The 25655-nt window shown below is 39.6% G+C and overlaps 1 protein-coding gene and 1 non-coding gene across 4 annotated transcripts in view; both read right to left on the minus strand.

The window, feature by feature from the left end:
* EXOC4 (exocyst complex component 4) overlaps positions 1-25655 on the minus strand; it is a 744112-nt gene that overhangs the window by 206714 nt on the left and 511743 nt on the right. For all 3 annotated transcript variants that reach the window (XM_038556467.1, XM_038556468.1, XM_038556469.1), the window contains exon 11: positions 10676-10895. In XM_038556467.1, coding sequence (XP_038412395.1) covers positions 10676-10895 — 220 coding nt within the window. The remainder of the gene's footprint in view (positions 1-10675; positions 10896-25655) is intronic.
* Positions 24240-24312, minus strand: TRNAQ-CUG. Its single transcript has one exon. It is a non-coding gene; the product is annotated as a tRNA-Gln (tRNA).

The following is a 25655-nucleotide window of genomic DNA, read 5'->3' on the forward strand; positions in this document are numbered from 1 at the left end:
CAGGTCAGGAGGCAGGAGCAATTTGGGTTCCCTAACTAAGCTAGAAGCTCCTGTGAAATGGGATCCCCACGCTGCCTTTTCTAGCAGTGGCATCAGGCAGATGTTTAACCAAGATTTATCACTTAATGTTATCTGGAATTTCAACAGTAGAAATTACTCAACTGCATGTGCTCTATCACTCGTCATGGTCCATGTGTCAGATTTTTTTTTGCCAGCCCATCTTACAGTGTCCAAAGGAACATATAAATACCTGCAAGTTTATGGGTAGGACAGGATCCTTGAAAAGCCAAAGCAAGAAGAACGGCTTTATTTGAACAGTTACTCTTGAAGGGCCAATTAGCCTTCAGACTAAGATAACTCTGCTTTCTTCCTCCTCATTTTCTCCCTAGAACATCTTCAAGTCGGAGCTGCAACATCAGGCAGGGCAAAAATTACTTACGGTGAGAACCTCACCAATTCCCCAAGAGCAGCCGTTCCCCATTTACACTCGTCTGGCTCCTACCAGCAATCTGGCCAGATCAGCAATCCCACTGCTCCCAGGAATGATAACTCTCATCTGCTTGGGCTGTTGCGCCAGCCTTTTCTCTCTTGGTATCTTTTGATGGGATGTTCTTCCTCTCCTCTAGCATTTAAGGAAAAGAAATAAATCTGAAGATGCCTTTGTTAGCAAGTAAAGTCAAACATACATTGGGCAAAGGCAGCTCTCCGCGGATCTGAGCGACAGAGTGTTAATGTAGTTTGGTCCCTGTCAGCAGACCTGTCATAAGCCATTGCCTTCCCTTGGGCTCATCCACCAGGAGGGGGCTGAGGCAGGATCAAGGCAGACAGCAGCCCATCAATGTCGCAAATACCCCAAATGCACCTTGTTTCGTAGAGCAATCCAAGTGACATCTGAGAGGCCATTCCGTGGGCCTAGCCTGACTTCGAAAATACATTCAGAGTTACCGTTTAAAACCCAGGGCTTATCCCTATATTGATGTCACTCTAAAATGGCCTCGTGCTCAGAGAAGTTTCTTAGTACCAAGCAAAGCTGGTAAATAAGTGTCACTAACTATAATTACTTTCTCATTCAGCAGTCTCTTGTGACTTCTCCAACGGCACAGATAAAGCCTTCCAGCTTGTTTTTTTTTTTTTCACACTGACCTCATAACCCAGATACACGATATTCTTGAAAAGTTGCATCTAAATTAAAAGCTGTTCCAAACACACTATGAGGGATGATGGATTGTTGAAGAAAAACATTTGTAACTATAACTGACTTGAAAAAACAAACTTTGAAATCATTAATAATTCTTATGCCAAGCATAGGGCTGGTTGCAAAGATTTTCTACACACATACAAATAAAAATCTTCATTTTCAGCCCCTCTGGCCACGACATGTGTGTGTGCCTGTTCTCTCTATTTTCCCCTCTCTCCTTGCTTTGCAGAAAGCTATTCATAGAGGTCTAGTGAAGGAGGAGCTTTCTAAGATAGCCATCTCATTCACAGATAAGGCAATAAAGATATTTGTAAAAATTCAAGTTGACCATATGACATACCTGTTGTCTGCATATAAGAATCACCTCTTGTTTGCTCACTTCACTCTTTTCCATCAATAGTTATGAGGACAAATTGCCTTGTGGTAGCATATCAATAAAAGCAATACTTATAGATTAATCACAAGCATCGGCTGGTCCATTTCCTATTCCATGACACTATTGCAAGGAAGCCTTTAGGTATGGAGAACTGTTAGAATTTGAACAGAGAAATGACTTTCCCACTTAATTTACTTCTATGTTCAGATTTTTCTAAGGTATTAAAAACCTGTGAATGACACCATGGTAAAGTACTTAGGAATGACTGGGAATTCACTTCTGGGATGGGTGAAGAATTAAAATGACCAGGTTTTGTTATGCTATGAAATAAATGCGGCATAAAGTGTTAACTGTAGAATCTGGATGGTTGAGTATGTGGTTTGGTTTTTTTTTTTTCCCCCACCTTTTTAGGAATTTAAAATATTCATGGTAAACTGGAAAAACTATTGCCAGGTTCTTATAATTGGTTGTCTAACCATGTATAAAACACGCTGTTGATAAAAACTTGTGAGGCTTTTCTTCTCACAGGAAACATTTTTCATTCCTATAGGTTTTTTCTTAACATCATTCCCTTTCATGCTGACAGACTTTTCTGAATGCAATGATCAGTATGTGTGTAGACCAATAATGGTTAAGTTATGAAGCAACAACTCAATATGTAAAGCAGTTCCCAGAGCCCTGCCGAATACATGAGCCCATGTGGACTTCCCACCTTAGTATTATGAGGCGGCTTGAGCATCACTCCCATTTTATAGATGAGGGAAGGGAGGGGTGCCAGGGAAGAGAAGTGGCTTGGCTTGTTCAAGGTCACTGAGCTGACAAGGAGACTAGATCCACATTTTAGATGCTTTTCCCACATGCCATGATAAAATTTACATGAGTTATTTTCCCAAATGACTAAGAAGCATCACAACAAAAATTCCACAGAAATAGCATATATTAAACTAGTAATAGAATTGATACTACAAAAATAACACAAAGACAATCTGAAGATACAAATGAATATTGTAAGATCACTTAAGTCCCCATTAGTAATGAAAGCTTTAATTTGCTCAGCTCTCTCTCCGAAGTGAACAGGTGAATGTTGAAAGCCACAGAGACAACATAAACAACCAAAGACAAGAATAAAGGCATCTTTTACTCCATCTTCCTGCCTAAAGCCTGAAGTGGCTACTAACCAGTGCTTGGTTATTTGAGGCCCCCACTTGTCATAAAGGGACCAAATAATATTGCTAGTGAATAAACTGTTAAGAGTAAAATCTGAAGAAAATCAAAACTACAAACTGCGGTAAATTAGTTATTTCTTTCAGTCTAGACAGACACTGACAAATCAGATCAGACCCGAAGGCAGTTTGCGTCTAAGGCTTATTTTAGCACAGTGGGACCATTAGCACCACCCCTCAGAGTGTACAGGGGGGAAAATCAATTGATCAGCTCTCTTTTCAACTTAATGATTTTCATGATGACTTCCAGCAGACCTTAAATGGGACTAATCTATTTACACTAATAAAAGCTGAAGCTTTTCTGTACCAGAGAGTGGATGGCAACCGGGATGCAAATACTACTCAGAAGCAACATTCTTCATATTAACATAATTCAATATGATGAAGAAACTATGCTCTTACTTCTGGCTACACTTCCTTGGGAAACTAGCAAGAGGTTACTGGCAGTACCCTGGCTTTGGGCATCAGCAGAATTCTCTCTAGCGAATCATTATACTATAGGCAGCTGTGTCTACCATCCTTTGGTGAGACTCACTTGGAGCTCCAGCAATCACTCGGACGACCACCAACTTTCTTTTGGAACCTTATTGACACCAGAATCTGGACCATCCTGCTCCCTTGCCTGAATAGCAGTACCTCTACACTGCTTCCTATCAGGTTTTCAAGGAAAATGCAGCAAATTAAATACACTGCATTCTGTATAATTTGCTTCCAATGATCAGCTATAGTGGGTTGAACAGTGTCCCTCCCCCCAATTCTATACACAACCTCAGACTGTGATGTTACTTGAAAATAGGCTCTTTGCAGATGTAATTACAGTAAAGACGGAGGTGGGATCAGGCTGGATTAGGGTGGGCCGAAATCCGGTGGGACTTCTAAGATCCAGAAAAGGCCATATAGAGACACAGGGAAGAAGATCATAGCAAGGTACAGGCAGAGATCAGAGTTATGCTGCCAGGAGCCAAGAAATGCCAGGACCACCAGAAGCTGCAAGAGGCAAGGGAGGGTCCTCCTCTAGACCCTCCAGAGGAAATGTGGCCCCTGGCTTCCAGAACTGTGACCAAATATGTTTCTGTTGTTTAAAGCCACCAAGTTGTGGTCATTTGTTATGGTTGTCGCCCTAGGAAATGGAGACCCTCACCTTAATGATCATACACACTGCACGCTACTGCTGCTGCTGACAGACCCCAGGGAAAAGAGAAAGAGGTCAAATAGTATCACCACTTGTTGTCACACTAGGGTGGGGGGAGGCAGGGAAACAGAGGTTACTAGGTGGGGGCTGGAGCCCAAAGGACAGGAGCAGGTCAACACAAATTAGTCACAAGAGGAAATGCAGGGGTTCTGACATCAAGGCTGCTGGCAGGCATGAAGCATCAGCAGAAGTCCAAAGTCTGTAAAGGCAAGAGTGAAGGGGCAAGCGGGTGACACGTGCCCTAGCAGTCAATGCTCAAATCCACACACGCGTGACAGGGGAGGGAAGAAGATGCATTTTACAAACATTACTCCATCTAATCATTAGGAATAATTCCTGTGTTCCTGGGACACCTATTTTATTACTCTTGTTTTACAGGGGAGGAAAAATGGGTACAGAAAATTAACAGTTTGGTCTTGGCCACCAAGTTACCACTGAAATGGCTGTGATGTAAATCCATTGGTATCTAATTCCAAGGCTTATGTATCAAAGTTGGTTCAAAGTATCAAAAATACCTGTGTGCCATAAGCCTGACTGAATTACATAAAGTCTCAACTGTACTTTTCATACACTTCCTCTCAGGGCAATGACTGATTCGATGGAGTAGAAAGATCCAGACCAGTGGCACTAATTCTGGACGCATGCTGGGATCGCCGGAGCATCTTACAAAACACTGATGCCCAGGTCGCATTCCTGATCAACTGCATTGAACCTCTGGGATGGGATCCGGGCAGCTGCTGTTTTCAGAAAGCCCCTGGGTGGTTCTGATGGGTACCGCTGCTGAGAACCACTGGCGTATGCACACAGGTCAGAGTGGGCATGCAGCGGGCTGGGGGGGACGGCTGTGTTGTTAGCTGGCAGCTCTCGCTGCTTCACATCTCACAAGCATTCTGACAAATACCAGGGCAGTGACGCAAATGAAAAAGTGCTTTAAAATCTTTCAAGAATGCCTCCGTTGCTACTTGCACAGCTTATGCTTTTTTTCTTCAATGATGTGGGAATTCGAGCCTAAGCATGAAGAAAGCTGCCTCTTCCTCTCATCCCTGCATGAGCCAGAAAATGCAGGCTCATCCTGTGTTTGGAAAGAATTCTGTAAAATTCAGCAATGTGCTAGACTAGGAAGCAGCTTCTGCTGCCACTGCAAATATTGTTTTTACAATTTCTGGGCTCATATGAAACAAAGCTGGATAGGTTTTTGTTTTTTTTTTTTTTTAAGGTGACTACTCTTGTTCACTGCAATGCTAAGAGCCCACAGCGTTAGATCCCATTTACTAACCTCCAGCTGGGTATAGTGGTGGTGCACTATATTGCAATACTCTTAAAACTTTGATCTCTATCAAAATTACTGGAGTGGGGGGCGGGCAGGAGCTGTTTAGAACAAAGGATTCTTGTAGGAGCTTGCATTTCTCACCTGCTCGGGTGATGCTGACACTAACTTGCGGACCTTGCTTTGGGTTGCACTGGTACAAAGTAGTGCTTCACAAACTCTGAATGTGCATGGAGATCACACACTGATACAGCATAAATGCAGGTCCTGACTCAGAGGTCTGGTGTTCTCTTCCACAGGCCACTCTCCATGTACCAAGGATATAGCATAGTCCATTGGGGGTGGGGGAGAAAACTTCACTCGTCCCTCTGTTCACACGGCTGGATGCCCATTCAGCAGTTTGACAGGTAAAAGACAAAACCCTTGAGATTAGTCTCCTAACGCCTTTTTTTGGATGGAGAAACAAAAAAGAAGTGAATTAAATGACATCCTCCCAAAACCCAGTGGCTGTTTCCTCATGTCTGGGCATGGAAACTTTGTAGACTCCTATAGGTGTCTAAAGTACTGAAAGGCTATCCACGCAAACTGACTTTTTCCAAGCTCCATGTCCAGAATGCCAGATGCTCATTTCTCTCCTCCTAAGAGATTTCTTTAATTTGAATCAGCATGCTTTGCCTTGCAACAGGTGGAAGCCATTTTGAAAAAATAAAGAAAGAAAGAAGAAAACAGGGATTGCACCAGAGGAATCAGGCAATAAGGCCATGAGGTATGTTCAATCCTGCGTTCATGTAGATACAGCACCAAGGAGTGAGAACTGTAACATTTTAATTCAAGCATTATCAGCAATCTTAAACCTACAACCATGGATCCTGGATTGGGGGGGGCGGGGAACATGCACACATGTATCCATGTACTAAGGAAGCCATTATTAATTCATTCACTTTCAGTCATTTAGACATTCATCCATTTATTAAATATTAAGTATCTCCTCCATAGTAGACACTGTTCTAGGAGCTGAGGATTTAGGAGAGAACCCCCTGTGAAAAATATTCAAGCTATTCCATCTATTGGAAGTGTTTTGGGCACCAAGATGGGAGATGATTGGTTCTGTGTTCTACCTCTTTCTCTCTGAGGCAACATAAAGGAGTAAGAAATTTAGGGCAGTGTGTCCCTAACTATGGTGAGAGCCCAGCCCAGGCCTGTCCATCCCTCCTATGTGTTGTAGATTGATACTTTTATAAAATACAACAGAAATTGATTAATAAATAAATTTTTAAACCACAAAGATTTACAAAGCACAAATCCTTCTTTTTTGATTATTAGTTTCAATAGGCAATGTCAAATTCCTTTAAAAGGAGGGAGGGCGTCTAAACGCTTACTCTCAAATTCTGTACATCTCACAGCAGACTGGTAACAAATAGCTTGCAGACAGGCATACTCCTCAGGCTACATTTTGAGTAGAAGTCATTTAGACACTGGACTCCAGGGGTAGGTTGCCTGGGTTTGAATTATAGTTCCAGTACTTGCTAGCTATGTGACTGTGGGCAAGTTATTTAATTTCACTATTTCTCAGTTTCCTCCCTGTAATAGGAACGCCACCCTCATTAAGCTGTTGCCAATACATGTAAAACACAAATCAGCACATATAAAATAATCAGAATTGTGTCTGGCTCATATTAAATACTATTAAAAATGTTAGCTGCTATCATTACTACTACCTACTACTATGAATACAATTGATACTATAATTACTATCAATCCTATGCTATTGTTTTGGGCCAATACTCGCACAGTTGTTTCACCTATTAAGATGGTGTTTGTCATCTCCTCCTTCCAATGTACTTCCTTCCTTCCCTTCTATGAATTCTGTGTCTAGACAGTGAAATTATGGATTCAAAAACACGTTATCACCCATGGAAATGCCCCTTATAACAGATTGTCTCTACTGCCCGATGCCATTTCAGGGAGGTAAGGACAAAGCATTCTGGGGTTCTCTGCATCTGCACATCATCAAACAAATGAAAGCAGCACTGAGACAGTTGTCCTTCTACTCCCCCCTGGAGAATTCAGTTGTGCTGATGCTATGTGACACTGGGTGCTGCCTCAGGGCAAAGCTACAACCCTTTCTTCTCTGACCAAATGACAGTCCAGCAGAGGGAATGGTTTCAAAGGACATTTTTATACTTCAAGTAACTATTTAACCCACTTGCATCTTTTACACATATATGTATTTCTCTAAACTCCCTTCTTAGCAGTTGTTTTGGACCCTCAGCAAAAATTTTTGAGAATTATTTATTTTCTCTTCAGATTACTCACCTACAATTAGCCTAATAAAAATGTTAAGGTGATGAAAAGAAAGTGTTAGGGTGACATTAAAGAAACACTGAAACTTGACCATGAAAAATTATGTTTGAAAACAATTTATGATGATTATAAAGCCAGAGAATGTCTCAAGATGTGAAGGGAAAATAACCATCTCATTTATTTTTTTACATCTCATTATTCTGAGAATATTAAACAAATGTATTGATATGGTCTAAAATTTGCATTCTCAGAAAATAAAATTTTTATGAAGGAAGGGCAACAAAATAAATAAGAAAGCAGGTGTTTTTGGTTGTGACAACAAATTTGGAGATGAAAAAGTTGAAGGACCTTAGTTTAAAGATTTAGTCACATAGAATTCTATCTTGACTCAGATAAAGACAGAGCAGGTGAACTTGGAGTTCTCATCTAGCCTCAGAATGGAGTAATCAGTTTAAAAAACAAGCTGGTGATGAGGCTGGAAGAAATTTAATAAGACAGCAGTAGGCTGCCCCGAGATGTCATTTAGCTGGCAAGGTGTGGCCCTGACATGGCCCAGATTATAGTCAACTAGTTATGAGTTTTAATGTGTTTTGCTTCTCAAGCTGAAAATCATCATGTAAAATACACCAGCATCTTTAGTATGCAGATATGCTCTATAGTACACCGTTGCCTTTGTTTTCTTTGGAATTCACTAAGCATATTACACATATTCACTAAGCATATTAAAGTTGCTCTGTAATGCTAGCAGGGAGCATGACACAGCAGGGACATAAATACTGGAAGGTTTTCTGAATGAGAGGAAGTTAATTATATGGTCTGACAAAAGCTAGATACAAACAAGGTTTTGTCATTTTCTATTTCTCATCTTCCCACACCGACTCTGTGGTTATTTCAGACTCTCAAAACTTACCCACTGTGTCTACCCATCCATCCATCTATCCATTTGTTTAATAAATTATTTATCAAACTACCTTTTTGCTACCTGGTACTGCACTATGCTTTTGCAACTTACATTCTACTGGGAAAAGACAGAAAGCTAGAGAATTGATGAACTAATAAGTATGGTAATTGTGTTTAAGATGAAAATAGAACTAAAGAGTTAAAATAGTGACTAACTGGAGAGATTCCTTTGGGATCTTGAGAAAAAAGAGAATTCCATGCAGATGATTCAGATGAGGAAACATTAACAAAGAGGTGGAATTACAGAGGTATGGACAGTACTGAAAGAAGCAACAAGGGATGGGGAGGTGCCCAGGGACTAGTCATAGCAGAAAGCTGTCATCAAAGGGCAAGGGGCAGAAATGACATTACCAGAATCCAGTAGGAGCTGGGGCTAGGGAGCAGGTCTCACCTGGCAGGACTTCTGGCTCTAGAGGGATGCACCCAGAGCCAGGCCAACAATCCAAAGTGGAGAGGAAGGAGATAAGAAACAGCCCTAATCTCTCTTCTCTCACCTCTTCTAATTTGCTTCTAAGGCTTCCCATTGGCAGAACCAGATAGTAAATCACCTGGAAAGGGAGCTTTGATGATACAGTCCAGGGACTTCAGCTTCAGTGTTGGGACTAGACTGGGGGTTGGAGGGAGGGAAGAGTGTAGAACAATCAGAGAAGGGGATGTACTTAGGTAGGACAATCAGGAAAAGCTGCCCTGTGGAGGTGACATCTCAACAGGAACTCTGAGATAAAGTCCCAGCCATGCAAAGAGCCCGTGGAAGGGTAATTCATGGGAGGGACAAGTAAACCCATGGCTTGGCCATTCTCGCTTCCTTGCATCCCATACTCTATAGATCCTGCACAGGGAACAGATCTCACACAGGCCCAGACGATCCAAATGAATGCTTTCCCAGGTATGATGCTCTTATTATGCAAGCTCTGGGAGAAGCCTCTATTCTGGTCTCTCAATACCACAGAAGAGTATGCTCCTAAAAAAATATGCTCATGGATGCCTGGGTGGCACAGCAGTTGAGTGTCTGCCTTTAGCTCAGAGTGTGATCCCAGGTTCCTGGGATTGAGTCCCACATCAGGCTTCCCGCAGGGAGCCTGCTCTTCCCTCTGCCTGTGTCTCTACCTCTCTCTGTGTGTCTCTCATGAATAAATAAATCTTAAAAAAAAAAATAGAATGCTCATAACTAGAACACTTGCCTAAGAAAGTAGTCTAGCATTGGTATTAACTCTAATGCACAAAGAAGGAAAAACCAAGGAACACACATAAAAAGGCAGTAAGTGCAAGCCACTAAAGTAACTATAACTCCTTTCGGTTTACATAAGTTTTCTTCGAAGAGCTCAGGTCTTCCACACTTGAGATATCCTTATCTTGTGCAACTTATATAAAAATATGCTATTGTACCCATCATTTTCTCAAATGAAGAAATACTATAAAGATACAAAAACAGTGTAATAATAGTTAATGTACATATGTGTAATAATAGTTAATGTACATATATAATTTAAATTCATGCTAATGTTCCTTTGGTTTTATACTTACATCTAAGACATTGGCTAAAATGGATATAAAATAAATTTACCTCAAGCCTATAAATCCAAATAACTACTAACAAATTACTTAATTTCTGTTGCCTAGAAACCATTTCCTTATACAGTCAAAGTAAAATCTTTAATATTAACAAGACCTTGAATTAAATGATCTGACTTTTAAAGGCCAGTTTGCTGGTGGGTTCAAATTTGCTCACAGCTAGCGTACTTCTTTATGGTAAGTCTGCCGTAAAATGGCACAAGGGTTTCCTTGTTGGTAGTTGAGGTTTGGCACAGTAATCTTCTTCCCTGAAGTCCTTCCTACTCCTGGTACATACACCAGGGGAAAAGGAACTCCTTTCAGGACGAGTTCCAGGCAAATAACGAGGAGGTGCCTGCATGTTAATAGACTCACCATCTTCCCTATGCAAAGCCAATCACCTTTCCTTAAAGATCTGAAGGAATTTCCATTATCTCTACATTAGTTCTAAATTTCCCTAGTGCCGGTTTAATTTATTTCTCTTGTTTTGTCTCTGGTGAATATAGAAACAGATGGTAATTTTTCTTCTCTTCTTTTTCTAATTTGTGCTTCTTGCCAAGTCCATGAAAACTGCTGATAAAAATAATACAAAGTATATTATTACCTGCAGAAGAGGCCGCTGCACCCCCATCACCTTCATGGTGTCTGCATTAGCTAGGATCTTCAAGGGGTCAGATGTTTTGGTGACTCCTTCAATCTCCTTGTTGATTTCTGCCAAGACTTGATTGAGGAAGATGTTCTTGATGTACACAGTGAGAAAGTCTCGAAGAGGGCACTGTTTGGCTGGGCCAAGTCCCAGGGCATGCTCAATCTCCTGGATAAATCTGGAGGACAGCAGAAGAAAATGGTTGTCAAATACACCAGAAAAATAGTCCTGAAAATATCACAAAACACATATGGGTATTTCTAGGCTTTGGCCTCTTGTTCTATGAAGAGGTGAGGGGAAATTCGCAGCATTCTTAACAAGAACAGGTCATCACTTTATCATTTGTCTACTATTTGCTTTAATTTTTCTAAGTTATTTCACTAAATGAATAAAAATAGGACAAAATAGAAAATACCACTTCTACACTAAGGGGAAAAAAGGGAGACATCAAAAGATATTTGTATTAATTCAAGAAGGAAATAAGAATATAAGAAACAAAGGAAGGTATGATGAACAGAAAACAAATTATAATGCAAATTTAAAAGCACACCCACAAATACTGCATATTTCACTGAGGCCTTAATAATTGTAGTCAGAAATGTTTTTAAAAAAGGTAGATTTGCATTTCCCTGATGATTAGTGATGTCAAGTTATCTTTTCACATGGCTGTTGGTCATCTGTATGTTTTTGTAATGTTTATTCAGGTCCTCTGCCCATTTGATACGATTGTTTTTTTGGTGCTGGGTTGTTTAAGTTCTTTATATACTTTGGATACTGTCCCTGTATTGGATATGTCATTTGCAAACACCTTCTCCCATTCAGTAGGTTGTTTGTTGTTGTTTTCCTAATAGTTTCCTTTGTTCTGCAGAAGCTTCTTATTTTGATATACTCCCAATAGTTTATTTTTGCTTTTGTTCCCTTGCCGCAGGAAGCATATCTAGAAAAATGTTGCTACAGCTGATGTCAAAGAAATTACTGCCTGTGCTTTCTTTTAGGATTTTATGGTTTCAGGTCTCCTGTTTAGGTCTTTAATTCATTTTGAGTTTATTTTTGTGTATGGTGTTAGAAAATAGGCCAGTTTCATTCTTTTACATGAAACCACAATGAGATATCACCTCACACCTGTTAGAATGACTAAAATTAAGAAAAAAAGAAACAAATGTTGTCAAGGATGTGAGGAAAAATGAACACTTGTGCACTAGTGGTGGGAATGTAAATTGTACAGCTACTCTGGACAACAGTGTGCACTTTCCTCACAAAATTCAAAATAGAAATACCATATAATCAATCACCCCCCTCCCCCCTGGTATTTACCCAAGGAAAATGAAAACACTAACTCAGAAAGATATATGCACCCCTATGTTTACTGCAGCATTCTTATAATAGTCAAGACATGGAAGCAACCTAAGTGTCCATCAATAGATGAAAGGGTAAAGAAAATGTGGCACATAGATACAATGGAATTTCTATAACAGATTTTATTTACTTCTTGAAGACAGAGGCAGAATGAGCAGAGGGGGATAAGCAGAGGGAGAGGAAGAAGAAGGCTTCCTGCTGAGCAGGCTCGATCCCAGGACCCCAGGATCATGACCTGAGCTGAAGGCAGATGCTTAACTGACTGAACCACCCAGGTGCCCCTATATATACAATGGAGTATTACATAGCCATTATAGATGAATGAGATCGTGCCATAGGAGGCAACATGCATGGACCTAGAAAGTGAAATAAGTCAGACTGAGAAAGACAAATACCATATGATCCACTCATAAATGTAATCTAAAAAATATGAATGAATAAACAGCAGAATCAGAACTATAAATACAGAGGACAGACTGATGGTTGCTGCGAGGGGGACATTTGGGGGAGTAAGTAAGTGAAGGGGAGAGGCAAATACAGGCTTCCAGTGATGGAATGAGCAAGTCACATAAGGAATACAGTCAGTGATAGTGTAATAATGATGTAATGGAACAGGTGGCAGCTACACTTGTGGTGAGTGCCGTTATAATGTATAAACTTGTCAAATCACTAAGTTGTACACCTGAACCTAATGTAACATCATGTGTTGACTATATTCAAAATAAAAAGAAAAAGGGCAGGGGGAGAGAGAGAATAAATGATACTCTTTTAATTCATGATGACTGTACGTGGGGAGGGAAGGAATGGAAAGAGGAAGGGAGGTAGGGACAAAGGAGAACTTCAACCTTATTTGTCATGATCTGTTTCCTTTACTGAGAACACTTAAAGCATAGACAGCAGAATGTGAGTAACTTTCCACGCTCACAGGTGAGTATGTACATATTTGTTACGTTATTCTATGCACTTTTTTTTATTCTGGAAGTTCCTGCTTTGCATGGTTTGGATATGCACAAATTTAAGTCCCCCCAAAACAAGATTTAAGTTCCAGTTACTTGTATACTAACTGTGTCTAATGGCGTAAAATGAAAACTCTGCTGCTACCTCCTCAATCCAGAAATCCCTATGTAAATAACTGATGTTCACCATGCTCAATGGATCAATCATGTCACTTCTTTCCAAGTCTCTCAGTGGTTGATAATGGCCTATTTGTTATTCAGGTCATGTTCAGGCAGCAAAGTGTGTAGTTGTGTTGTCTTCTTGTCTCCTAGTGAAAAACCCATGAGGCATTTTATAAAAATGGATAATTAAAAGAGGGAATTGGCCAAAAAAAGGATAGAACTACAGCAAAAACAAACAGTGACAATACTCGGGGTGAAATTGAATGGAATGTAAGTGGATTTACAGAAGAAACAGCTGGGAATGTTGACACTGCCCCTGTTTCAGGGGCAAACACAACCTGAGGGAAGGTGAACTTATTCACCTCACCAAGCAAAGTCTTTGTGATGAAAGGGATGAAGGCATTGCAGAGGAAGTGAGGTGGCCCAAACTGCACACGTCTTGAAGATATTTCATGAAACTGAAAAGCAAAGAATAAAGTGCTGGCAGATTCAGACTTAACCCAAGTAAGACATTCCACCAACACCTAGAAAAGATGCTCAGTGTATCATAAAGTACACAATGAAAAGAAGGCGCAAGCACTGTTCAAACTACTTTAAGACTTTAACAAAACATTTCTTAATGTTTCTAATGTCAGAGAGTGCTAAACATGTATTGGTTTTCTTATTTTTTTCTTTTTTGGATACATTTATAACTGACAGCAAGGGAGTTTTTCATGTTTTGGCAAAAACTTGCTCAAGTCGAGAAACAACTGTGATTTTCCCCATTAATTAAGATTGCTTTGCATGGTGATTTTTTACAGCTCCACAATGCTATGCAAACAAGGACTGTGTTATATTTTAGATTTTCTTCGAAAAAAATGTAGAAGGGAAATCAAATCAAATCGAATCAAGTAAAGACAAAAACTGAATGATTAACTGGAAAGATATATTTGCAACTTCTATCACAGATGAGTTAGAAAAAAAACCAAACAATTTAGTAGAAAAAATGATCAAAGGACATGAAAAGAAAATCTACAGTAAAAGGAAAACAATGGCCATTAAGCATGAGAAAAAAAATCTTAATTTTGTTCATAATGAACACAATGAAAAGTAAACTACACTGAGATGCCTTTTTTTTTTTTTACATTCATGCATTGACCAAATTCCAAAAGTCTGAAAACATACTCTTTTGGCATAAGTGTGGGAAGAGGCATTCTCATGCATTTTTGATGGGAATGAAAAGCAGTACAACTCTTCTGAAGGGCAAGTTGGCATCATCATTCAAAATTACAAATGCATTTTCTTTTGACCCAGAAATCCCACTTGTGGGAAATACTTCTGACAGCTATAAGTAAATATGATTACATAGAGCAGTGCAGCATTGTTTTCACAGCAAAAGACAAAACAACTAAAAAAAATTCATCATTTACGGATGAATCAAATAAACAAATAAACGTGTATCTACACATTCGAATACTGTGCATAACCTCAACCCCACAATGTGGACGCTCTCAATACACTAACGTGTAAGGATCTCCAAGATAAATTGTTCAGTGAGAAATGCAAGCTGCAGATCAATATTTAGTAGTACTCATTACACTGACCTTTCTGTAAAAATTATATATCCTCATTTGTTTGTTTTCTTATAAAGACACCGTAGGAAGACTCACAAAATAACTAACCAAAGGAAGTACCTGTAGGAGGAAGGGATGGAGTGGGGTCTGGAAGTGAAGCGGAAATCAGACTCTTCCATTATAACTTTTAATAATCATTTGACTTTTTTAAAAGATCATATTGGCCTTATTTAAGAATTTATGAATCAGCATCCTAGCTAGCAAACAGAAAAGAGATCTTGTAACCATTGAATTTTTAAAGACTGAATGTATCAGCTACTCAAAATTAAATTAGAAAATATTAAAAAATTACCTACACATACGAAAGAATGTGTTTCATAAAATGCTTTTTAATTGGACCACATTTAAAGTTTGGTGCATAATGTTCTTTAAGTGTAGCTGTTTGACCTAATAAAGAGTTTCCTTTACTCAATAAATAAATATGATGGTTAATCTTGCGTATTACCAGCTTAACATTCCATTAACCTTTGGGTCTAGGGGGGTATGTGTGTATGCGTGTGTGCACGCGTGCACATGGCAGGGTAGAAGGAAGGGAGGGCTTATACATATAGGATTATCACAATGATAAAGTAAGCCAAAGAATGTAGGAAAGAAAACAGACAGTGAAAAGCCACGAGAAACACTAATGAGGCTTCTTTTTTTTTTTTAAGATTTATTTATTTATTTATGATAGAGAGAGAGAGAGAAAGAGAGAGAGAGAGAGAGAGAGAGAGAGAGGCAGAGACACAGGCAGAGGGAGAAGCAGGCTCCATGCAGGAAGCCTGATGCGGGACTCAATCCCGGGACTCCAGGATCACGCCCTGGGCTGAAGGCAGGTGCTCAACCGCTGAGCCACCCAGGCCTCCCGAAAACCACTGTTTTTAATTTGCTTATGAGTAACCACGCCAAAGACCTTTTCATTTCATAATTTTCTAATATTATGGGACTCAATCATCAGAATCCCTCCTTATGCTTTTCAATGGGACTTAGAAAAAAGAGTCTTCTGAGAAATACTTCCTACATTTTCAAAACCTTTATCATTTGTTAGAAACAAATTCTTACCAGTTAACCTGCTCCTAAACAGTGGCAGAAGGCTCTAAATTACCCACATTTTCTTCTTTCCTAGTTCTTTATTTGCCTTTGGGGTCCTCCAAATATGAAACAGCTCTGAGCAGCACTGATGGAGGGGCAGGGCTCCCATTGCTTTCAGCCGAATGATTTCTTTCCAACATGAATCTCTAAATCCCTACAGCAGGCACATCAGTCTAGAAGGACACATCCAGGTTGATGCTGTCATCTCTTCCTCAAGGGGACCCATTCAACATGTGTCCAAATCAGCTTCCAGGGTGGTACGGGCCCTCACCGTGCAGAAAGCATGAAACGTGTACAAGAGAATGAAAAAAGAAAAAACGCAGCTGTCTGATCAGTCCGTTTTTACTCTCATCAAACAGAGGAAGCAAATACATGAAATGGGCAAACTGCCCTTTCCTGGGCAGGAAGGACACAGGAGAGAAAGTCTCCTATGCAGCCAGAAGGGAAAGGAGACTCAGGGTCGCTGGCAAGAGGAGGGAACCAGAGGGGCCCCAACAGAACACTGAGAACAGGTTTCCCTGAGGCTGAATCCCCAACATACACTGCAGGGAACGTTATTTAACCTCTCTGGATCAAAGAAAATTGTTCTGCTGATTCAAGGAGGAACATGAAAGTTAAGCACCCAGTATAGAAGGTAGCGCCTAGTAACTGATGGTTAACTGGTCACTACTATTTTTGTGGCTACCATCAGTACATGGACCCTGATAAGATGGGCACAAGGAGGCAAGAGCAATATATTTTCTAATTTTTTTTTAACCTTGCCCCTTCACCTTCCCATGCCTGCCCATAATTGGCAATTTGGACCACAAAATAAATACTTTGACTATTTTAGGAACAGACTGATGTGGGAATGACCAAAGCCCCATGTGGCCAGAGGTCAAGTATAAATTGTTCCTCCTGTATCCTCAGAGCCTAGTGGTACTTACTCTATGGCTAGCACATAATAGGCTCTCAGAAGAAATTTGGTGAAGAGAGTACTGAATACAACAAGCATTTCCTTTAACTTCAACCTGGAGTTCCTGAAACGAAGGTGCAACCTCTGTGACAATGACTTCCTCCCAAGAATCTGGACTAGAAGTCCAAATAAAATATTAAAACAAGGAAGAAAAGTCTCCACCCCCCAGGTGTTAACAGTTGCCTCTTACTGAAGGAAGGTTCTCAAGTTCTTCACCACATTCCCAGCATTGTTTCTTTTACTTTCTACAATACAGTTATTGACACAACTTTACATTCTGCTCTTTTGCAGAGTATTATAAACTCATTCCATCACACTAATGAATACAACATTATTAAACCAAACATCTATTAGGGAATGTGAATGTGAACCCTCTGGTTTTATTATAGATAATCCTACAGTGAACATCTTCATTCTGCTTTTTTTTTTTTTTAAGATTTTATTTATTTTATCATGAGAGACACACAGAGAGAGAGGCAGGAGACACAGGCAGAGAGAGAAGCAGGCTCCATGCAGGAAGCTCCACGTGGGACTCGATCCTTGGACTCCAGGATCACGCCCTGGGCTGAAGGCAGGCGCTAAAGCACTGAGCTACCCAGGGATCCCCATTTTAGTTTTGTTGAATTACCACCACAAGTTATTGGGAGAAGCTCCTTATCATTTTTCATGGGCAACTCGACATTTTATTTTCCCCCAGATTCTCCACAATGTATTGCATGGCTCCTTTTACCTAGTAAGTACTTTAAAATTGGTCTGTTGAATGGGAGACAGGAGAGAGAGTCAAGGGTGTAGAGGCAAATCATCAAAAAGCTCAGTTTTTCCAACAATGCTCCTAATCAGTTCTATGGAAGTAAAAAAGCACTGAATTGTTAACAGCAAAAAGAATCTCATTAGGAAAGAAAACACTTCACTTCAAAGTTAAGATGGAACACAGATGGAACCCTGTCAAAAGGGTATTATCTAATCTGGTGAAGTGCTTTCACACTAGGGACTCCCATCCTGTAAATGATGAGAAGGCAAACACAAAGCCCAGGTACATCTATGTACATGGAAAGGAGGAGAAGGAGACTAAAAAAAAGGTAGCTACAGAATGCCACATGCAGAGCATCTAGTAATAGGATTTTGAGGAACCTTATTCAGATCAGCCTCCTAAACCGAAGGCTGTAAAGTAGGATAAATCAAAAAACAAATGCAAGTAGGCAACAGATTCTAATGGCACTTGAATGTCTTTAAGTACGGATCTCATTTCCAAAATTCTAATATTGCCACTTGTAAATATTTAAACAAAGTTTCAAAACACTGTCAACTAGGGGGCCTCCTGAAATATGGCCATAGGCAGTACCTATATTTTAAACTTGCTCTTTCTTATAGCAACTGTGTGCATACATGAGCACATACTACCTATACATGAAGTAGTATTCTCAAAATTTTTATCTTGGTTTGATTTCTGTCCAGGGAAATCATAAACTAATTAAAATCTCACTCAAGCTTCCCAAGCTCCATGGTTGATCCAGCCTCCCTGCCACAAATTGTTTCATTGCAAAGCTCCATTTCTTCCATTTTATCTCAGCCCGGAATTATGGCTGCTACCAGCTGGAAATACTGTTGAATATGGAAGGCCTATATTATATCTTAGAAGTTGCAATGGGAGTAATGATATTTATTCATTTGAATAAAAGTAGTTACTCAGAGTAAATATGTATTCCTAACATTCACGCTCTAATGAGTTTTTAAAGTTTTACGGCCAATATTATTAGCAATGGGACAAGCTGATATGTACCTCCTAATAAGATAGAGAATGGTACAGCATCACTTCTCTGATATTGTCAAAAACGTATAACTTAAACACAGTCATGAGGAAACATCATTTTTCCATAAAACCAAAACACAAAATCAGACATACAGATTTCAGAAAATTCATATTTGCCTGGCTTTTGGGGCACAAGAAATTCAGTCATGTTTCTCCCATGAACAGTATGTCAGCTTATTGCTAATCACAATATAATGTATACATTTATATATAAATAAATATAATACATAATACATTTATATATAATGTATACAGTTAATGTATACATTTGTGTATAATCTATATCATACAATATATTAATTCTTTTCACTTTGATATATGATCACATATGGTTTTGGTATTTTAGGCTGCATAATGCACATAAAATATTCGTCTGAAAGGCTGAAGATTTTTCTCATGATCCCATGTATTGGAACCAGCAGAAATATGTAGAGGGATTTATCCCTCTGACCATCTCAATCTCTCCGCATTATCATAATGTTCTACTAATGTACCTTCCAATATAAACGCTCTGCAGAGATGTACCATGCTTACCTTCACCAAGAAGCTCTGAATCTCTTTCACTACAAAATAGCTTTAAAGCCATTTAAAAAAAATCTGAACCATCTTCTTCATTTTAGTCCAAAGTTTCTATGTGAAAAGTTGCATGATATTTACAGGCCTGAAGAAGGTCTGCTTAGGTGATCAAGCATACTTAACCATGCTCACCGTGTGGTACTCTACTGTCACATTTAATATTTGCACATTTAATAATACCACATGACACAGATATTTATAAATGTGTACATTAAAAACTTAGCAATCAATAGTGATGCACGGTTCATGAGAGAGACATGGAATGAGATGCTTGTGCTTTTAAAAGCCAGGATTCTGAATCTGAATTTCTGAAATCTGTACCTTTGATTTTGTGCTTTGGTTTTCCAGCACAAATGCAAACAATAGCAGTAACAACAACCCTATAGCATGGATAACACAGGCATTTGAAAGACAACATAAAATTATGGTCCCCCCCCCCAATCCACAAAATAGAAATAATCTTCAGACACACAGAGAACGGAACATTGAACACAAATGCAGAACTTCCCTGCAGAAATATGGGCCCATGGAAAATGATGCCAAGGAGTAGTGATAACAGAGTCCTGCGTGCTGATGACACTTCTCCACACTGGCTTCTAAGAGAAATAGTAGATTTTTATGAGAGCACAGTATACTCAAAATCCCTGCCATGCTTGATTTGTATGCAAGATAGCAATCAATAACCCATAATAAAATCCATTCCTAGGCATGAGCCTATCCTTGTACAAAGAACTGTAACCAGTTAGGGATCCCTGGATGGCTCAGCGGTTTAGTGCCTGCCTTCGGCATGGTCCTGGAGTCCTGGGATCGAGTCCCACGTCAGGCTCCCTGCGTGGAGCCTGCTTCTCCCTCTGCCTGTGTCTCTGCATCTCTCTCTGTGTCTCTCATGAATAAGTAAATAAACCCTTTAAAAAAAAAAAAAACTGTAACCAGTTAGATGGAGTACTAAGGTAAATGGGCCTTCAGAATCAAACCCGAGTTGAAGCCACGCAAAAGGCCAGAAACTGCTCAGTAGGCACAGAGTCGGCCTGGCAAGCATGGCTCCTTTAAGACAGATTCCTCTAGGCATTCACTTATTCTCAGATGTGACATTTAAGGCATAGAGCAAACTAAAACAACTTGAGGAAAAGAAAGAAAGAGAGAGAGAAAGAAAAAGGAAGAAAGAATGAAAGAAAGAAAAAGGAAAGAAAGAAAGAAAGAAAGAAAGAAAGAAAGAAAGAAAGAAAGAAAAAGAGAAAGAAAGGGGAAGAAAGGGAGAAAGCAAAAAGCAAGCTCACAGGAATTGATTGGAGATACAGTCAACTTACTTGGATTATCTGACTCAAAAAAAGATCATTTAGAAATGATTTACAAGGGACTCACTCAGAAATAGCAGCAACAGACATATTTCAGACCATAAATCAGTGGAACATGAAAACTGAAGAAAAATCCATAAAGGTTAATGCACTTTGGAGTGCATTTGCCTCTTAATTCATAGGAGTAAGTCATCGGCACATCGGGAAGAGGCTCCCCCAACACTGTGTAATTGTTCATGCTGAGTGTAACTACTATCTGTGCCTTTTGTATATAAAGATTTTCTGGGTAAAAGTGCAAAATAAGCTCATCATTGCTGAGCCCAATCATGTCCTCAGCCCATACCCCTAGGAGACAATTTGCTGAACTAATGAAATAAAAAGGGATTTGGGTGCTCTTATTTGTAATGAGTAAAATTCATGCCTAGCACTAGAGGGAAAAAAAGAGGTAAAAATCATTAAGTAAAGGGAGAAAAGAATATTATCTACAAAATTTGAACTCTGCAAGCTTGTAAACAAATATAACTTAAAAAAAAATCTTACCACGAGTATACTGCAAGTGATTTGTACCTGCATTTAAGTGTTCCCTCCAGACTGAAAAGCACTTTAGGTAAAATGAAGTAAGCTTCTTTAAAATGACAGCTGTTTAAATTTTTTAAGCATATAATTTGAAAATTGAAGCAATCCAAACTCTAACCCTTAATATCAAGCAATCTTCTTTTTTAATGAAAAAAAAAAGGCAAATAAATAAATAAGGGCCACTGATTTAAAACTCCAAGGCAAAATGATAACCCTGCTTTTCCAATAGACCTGGAATTCTTTTTTTTTTTTTAATTCCTTCCACTTATTTATAGTTAAGAAACCTCTCTCTCTCTCTCTCTCTCTCTCTCTCTTTTTATTTTTTACAAAAGATAAGGCTGTTTGAAAAATTTTCAAGAAAAATAGCAACTTATTACAAAATGTCTACCATGTCATCTGGGAGCTTACATTGTAATGTTTAAACATTTTATATTTTAGGGGTTCTGCGTCAGTTTGGCCTTAGATATTCTAATGCAAGACACAGGGAGCTGGCCAATCTTCTACCTGTTGCTGTCAGGAGCAGCTCTATTAAGAATTGCTTACATCTGGGCAGCCCGGGTGGCTCAGCCCAGGGTGTGATCCTGAAGACCCGGGATCGAGTCCCACATCAGGTTCCCTGCATGGAGCCTGCTTCTCCCTCTGTGTCTCTGCCTCTCTCTCTCTGTGTCTCTCATGAATAAATAAATAAATTTTTTAAAAAATTCAGCTCTTACCATGTCCTGATTGAAGAGCTTTATATGGATTCTTTTATGTAATTCTCACAATAACTCGATGAGGTCTGCACTATTGCTGTCTGCATTTTATGTACAATGAAACCGAGCAAGTGAAAAAATATTATTAGTTGATAGTTACATTGTGCTTATAATATGCCCAAAATGTTTGAAGCAACCACCCCATGCTTTGCTTCACTTTTTCCTTAAAACACACCAAAGAATACTTTTATAAATGCTATTTGGAAGAAGAAATGAAGGCATAGAAAGATTAAGTACCTTTCCAAGGTACTTACAGCTACTAAGCAATGGAGCAAAGATTTGAACTTGGGTGGTTTGGCTAGACTTCACCACCACTCTAGACAGTGGACTCTTCTAACAGTGCTGCCTCCCAAATGTTCACCCTTAGGGGTAGGACTCGGAAGGGGGCTGGTAGGAGGAGGACAATCAACATTAGTCCATGTGAAAAGCCCTAGAGTTTGCTGACACAGTGGAAGCTTGCATGGAATGAGAGAACTTTCACATTGCTAAATACAAATATCTGGATATACATACCGGAGACTGCATTATTTCTCTCAGGATACAGTAAGTTTTATTTCCAGCCCTGACTTCTTCCCCTAAGACCCTGATCTGTATTTGTAATCTGTTAGCTATTTCAACTGGATGTCCTTTTGACAATTCAAATTATCTCAAAAATGGAAGTCTTCATAGCTGCCCTCCCACTATTATTACTTCATTTCTCTCCCTCTACGTTCTCTATTTTTGTACCATCCTTGTTCCAGTTACCAGGGCTCAAACACAATCATTTTTCACTTCTTCCTCTCTTATCTTCAGCCTTGCTGCTCATGAAAGTAGCTTCCAGACTTAGAGGCATTCTCTTCATGCGTCCTCTTAGTTCATGCATTTATTCATGGGTTCATTTCTTCATTCATTTAAGCAAGCACTTGTGGAGTGCCTACCTTATGCCATGTACTGGTCCAGGTTCTGGAGCATCCATGGTGAGAGAATCATGCCCCAGGGACTATCACTGACAGCTATGATAGGAATGGCGCCACTTCAACTCGCTTCGTGCCAGTGCCTGGACGGACATTCCCGTTTCCATTTGTTAACATCCAGCACCATAATCCAGGCTTTTATTAAATCAGATGACGTAGGGGTGCCTGAGTGACTCAGTGGTTGGGCATCTGCCTTTGGCTCAGGGTATGATCCTGGGGTCCTGGGGTTGAGTCCTGTATTGGGCTCCCTGTGAGGAGCCTGCTTCTATCTCTGCCTATGTCTCTGCCTCTCTCTGTGTGTCTCTCATGAATAAATACATAAAATCTTAAAACAAAAATCAGATGATGTAGATGGATGGACAGAACTTAATATAAGGTGATATCTTTTCCAGGCCTTCCTAAAACAATTTCCCAGTTGCCGTTTCTCCTAATTCTTATGTTACACCTATATAGTAGGGGGGTTTTACCCTTATTTTACAAATGGGGAAAGTGAAGCTCAAAATGGTCAACTAATTCAGACCCCAAGGCATTACCGAGCAAAGAATTGGCATAACAAAGTTTGGACCAGGTCTCCTGAATTCTAAAGCCTGAGCTTAAAAAAAAAAAAATTACTGGAATTGATTTTCTTAATCTTTTGTGAGAACAACAGTAGTATATGAGCATTGCAGATAATTATGGGGAAAAAAGAGAATAAGCAAAAACAAGAAAATAAAAAGTTCATATTTCCACCATTCAAAAAAAAAAAAAAGCAAACAAAACCATATAACAACTTTAGTCTCTTCCTCCTCCAATTTCTCTAATGTATAGTTGTTATATTAGTCTCACCAAGGCACAGATTAAGTAATTGCAGCTTCCTCAGGGCATCCTATGTGCTCTTGCCTCCAGGTCTTTGCACCTGCCAGTGCACCTGCTAGGATACTCCCCTCCAGACCCTTTCCCCAGCAGTCCCTGGTCCTTCAGCCACTAGCTTACATACAACTTCTTCCAGGAGGCCTTGTCCTGTGAGTCTAGGTGGAATGCTCTTTGCACTTTGCGCCCATAATACTGTGGAGTCCACAGAATATTCCTGTTGACGTGTCTGTATTCCCTGCTAGTTTCTAGACATCTTGAGGATAGGGAATGTGTCTTTTTTATTGTAGTCAGCGTTTGGTACCCAGCAGGTATCAAGAGATAAGTCTAGTATATTCTCACTGCTACTCACCAACAAATTTGGCTTTCTGTGTACTCCTTGCATTAAAAAAAAAAAAAAATCCCATGCCTTTTCTCATCATGTCTATATGGTCTACTTCTAGTGTATCCATTTTCCAAACTGTGGTATATAAGCTAGAGTAGAGGCTTGAGAAGCTCCCATTTTCACTACAGCCTTCCTTCAAGGGCCAATTCAAAGCTCGTTCACTCATAAAGTTTTCCTGAATCTCTTTATTTATTATTTTTGTAATAATAATTACGCCCAGTGTGGGGCTTGAACTCACAATCCTGAGATTCAGAGTCACATGCTCTACCAACTGAACCAACCAGGTCCTCCCCAGCCTCTGATCTCTTTCAGCTACTTTACCAATTTGAAATAGTTTACTTCATTCCATACCGCTAGTGCCTTTCTCCCTATTTATTTTCTCTCTCCTATTAGAATTAAGCTCCTTCAGAGTACAAATGTGCTTTAGGACATCTTTGAATCATACGTGAACCACTTAACACTGTCAAGTACTGTGGACACAGTTAATGTTTTAAGAAATGGTAATATTATGTTTCTATTACTACTTACTTAGGCTTGTCTTGAAAGGCTAATGCTTTTTTCCCCCCCACTAAGATTTTATTTATTTTGAGAGAGAGAGAGAGAGAGAGAGAGCACACGTGCACGTGAGAGCGCGAGCAAGTAGGGGGAGGGGCAGAGGGCAAGGAAGAGAGACATTCTCAAGCAAGACTCAACGCTGAGCCTGGAATCCAAAGCAGGGCTGGATTCCACGACTCTGACATCAAGACCTTAGCTGAAATCAAGAGTCTGATCCTTAACCAACTGAGCCACCCAGGTGTCCCTAAAGGCCAGTGCTTCTTAAAAGGATTACAGTGCATAGATTATTATAAGGTTATGTGTTGGGGAATAAATATGGCTGGCCAAAAAAAGGTGAAAAAAAAAACCCCAAAAGAATAGAGACAAAGTGAAAGAAAAAAAAAAAAGATTGTGAAGATAAATGATGTACACATCATGTTAAACTGTCATTTTTAAAGGCATTTTAAGGCAAACCGTTGGCAAATCAACACCTGCTCACAGTCCTGGTAACATGGAATTTAGTGTATCTGGCCTAATTTAGCGCATACTGCTTGGACATAAATGACCAAAGTCAGAGACTGAAATTTCATGTGTCAAAAACACAAAATGTGAGCCTGCTGGGATACAATTACACTCTAAGTTTGCTAGGAGAGACAGGCTGGCCACTTGGTTCTCTCCTTCACTGTTTCTGAAAAGGATGATTTCATTACATTTAATAAATGAATGCTTTGGAAAACTCAGTTTGAATTATCTCTAATGAGCCTATTTGGCAGCTAAGCTTGTTCCTGAACTTAGCTTATGATGATTTCTTATCCCACTCTTGTGTTTATTATCACTTGATTAACTGCCACCCTGAATGCAAAGTGCTCTAAGAAAATGTACCTGGAAAATAGAGAATGATCCCCTAGTCAACGATTTGGATATCCATGAGTTATAGACACCTCTTGTTCCCTAAGCTTTTTTACTTTTATCTGCTTTGTTCATGTATTTGATTATTTCAAATATGGTCTTCTCATTGGTTCCTTTCTCTGCATCCACACTTTCCCAGACCGGCATCTATAATGATCTTGCAACAGTATAGAAATTATTATCCAT

Source organism: Canis lupus, chromosome 14 (assembly GCF_011100685.1).
Source record: "Canis lupus familiaris isolate Mischka breed German Shepherd chromosome 14, alternate assembly UU_Cfam_GSD_1.0, whole genome shotgun sequence".
Classification (NCBI taxonomy): Eukaryota; Metazoa; Chordata; class Mammalia; order Carnivora; family Canidae; genus Canis; species Canis lupus.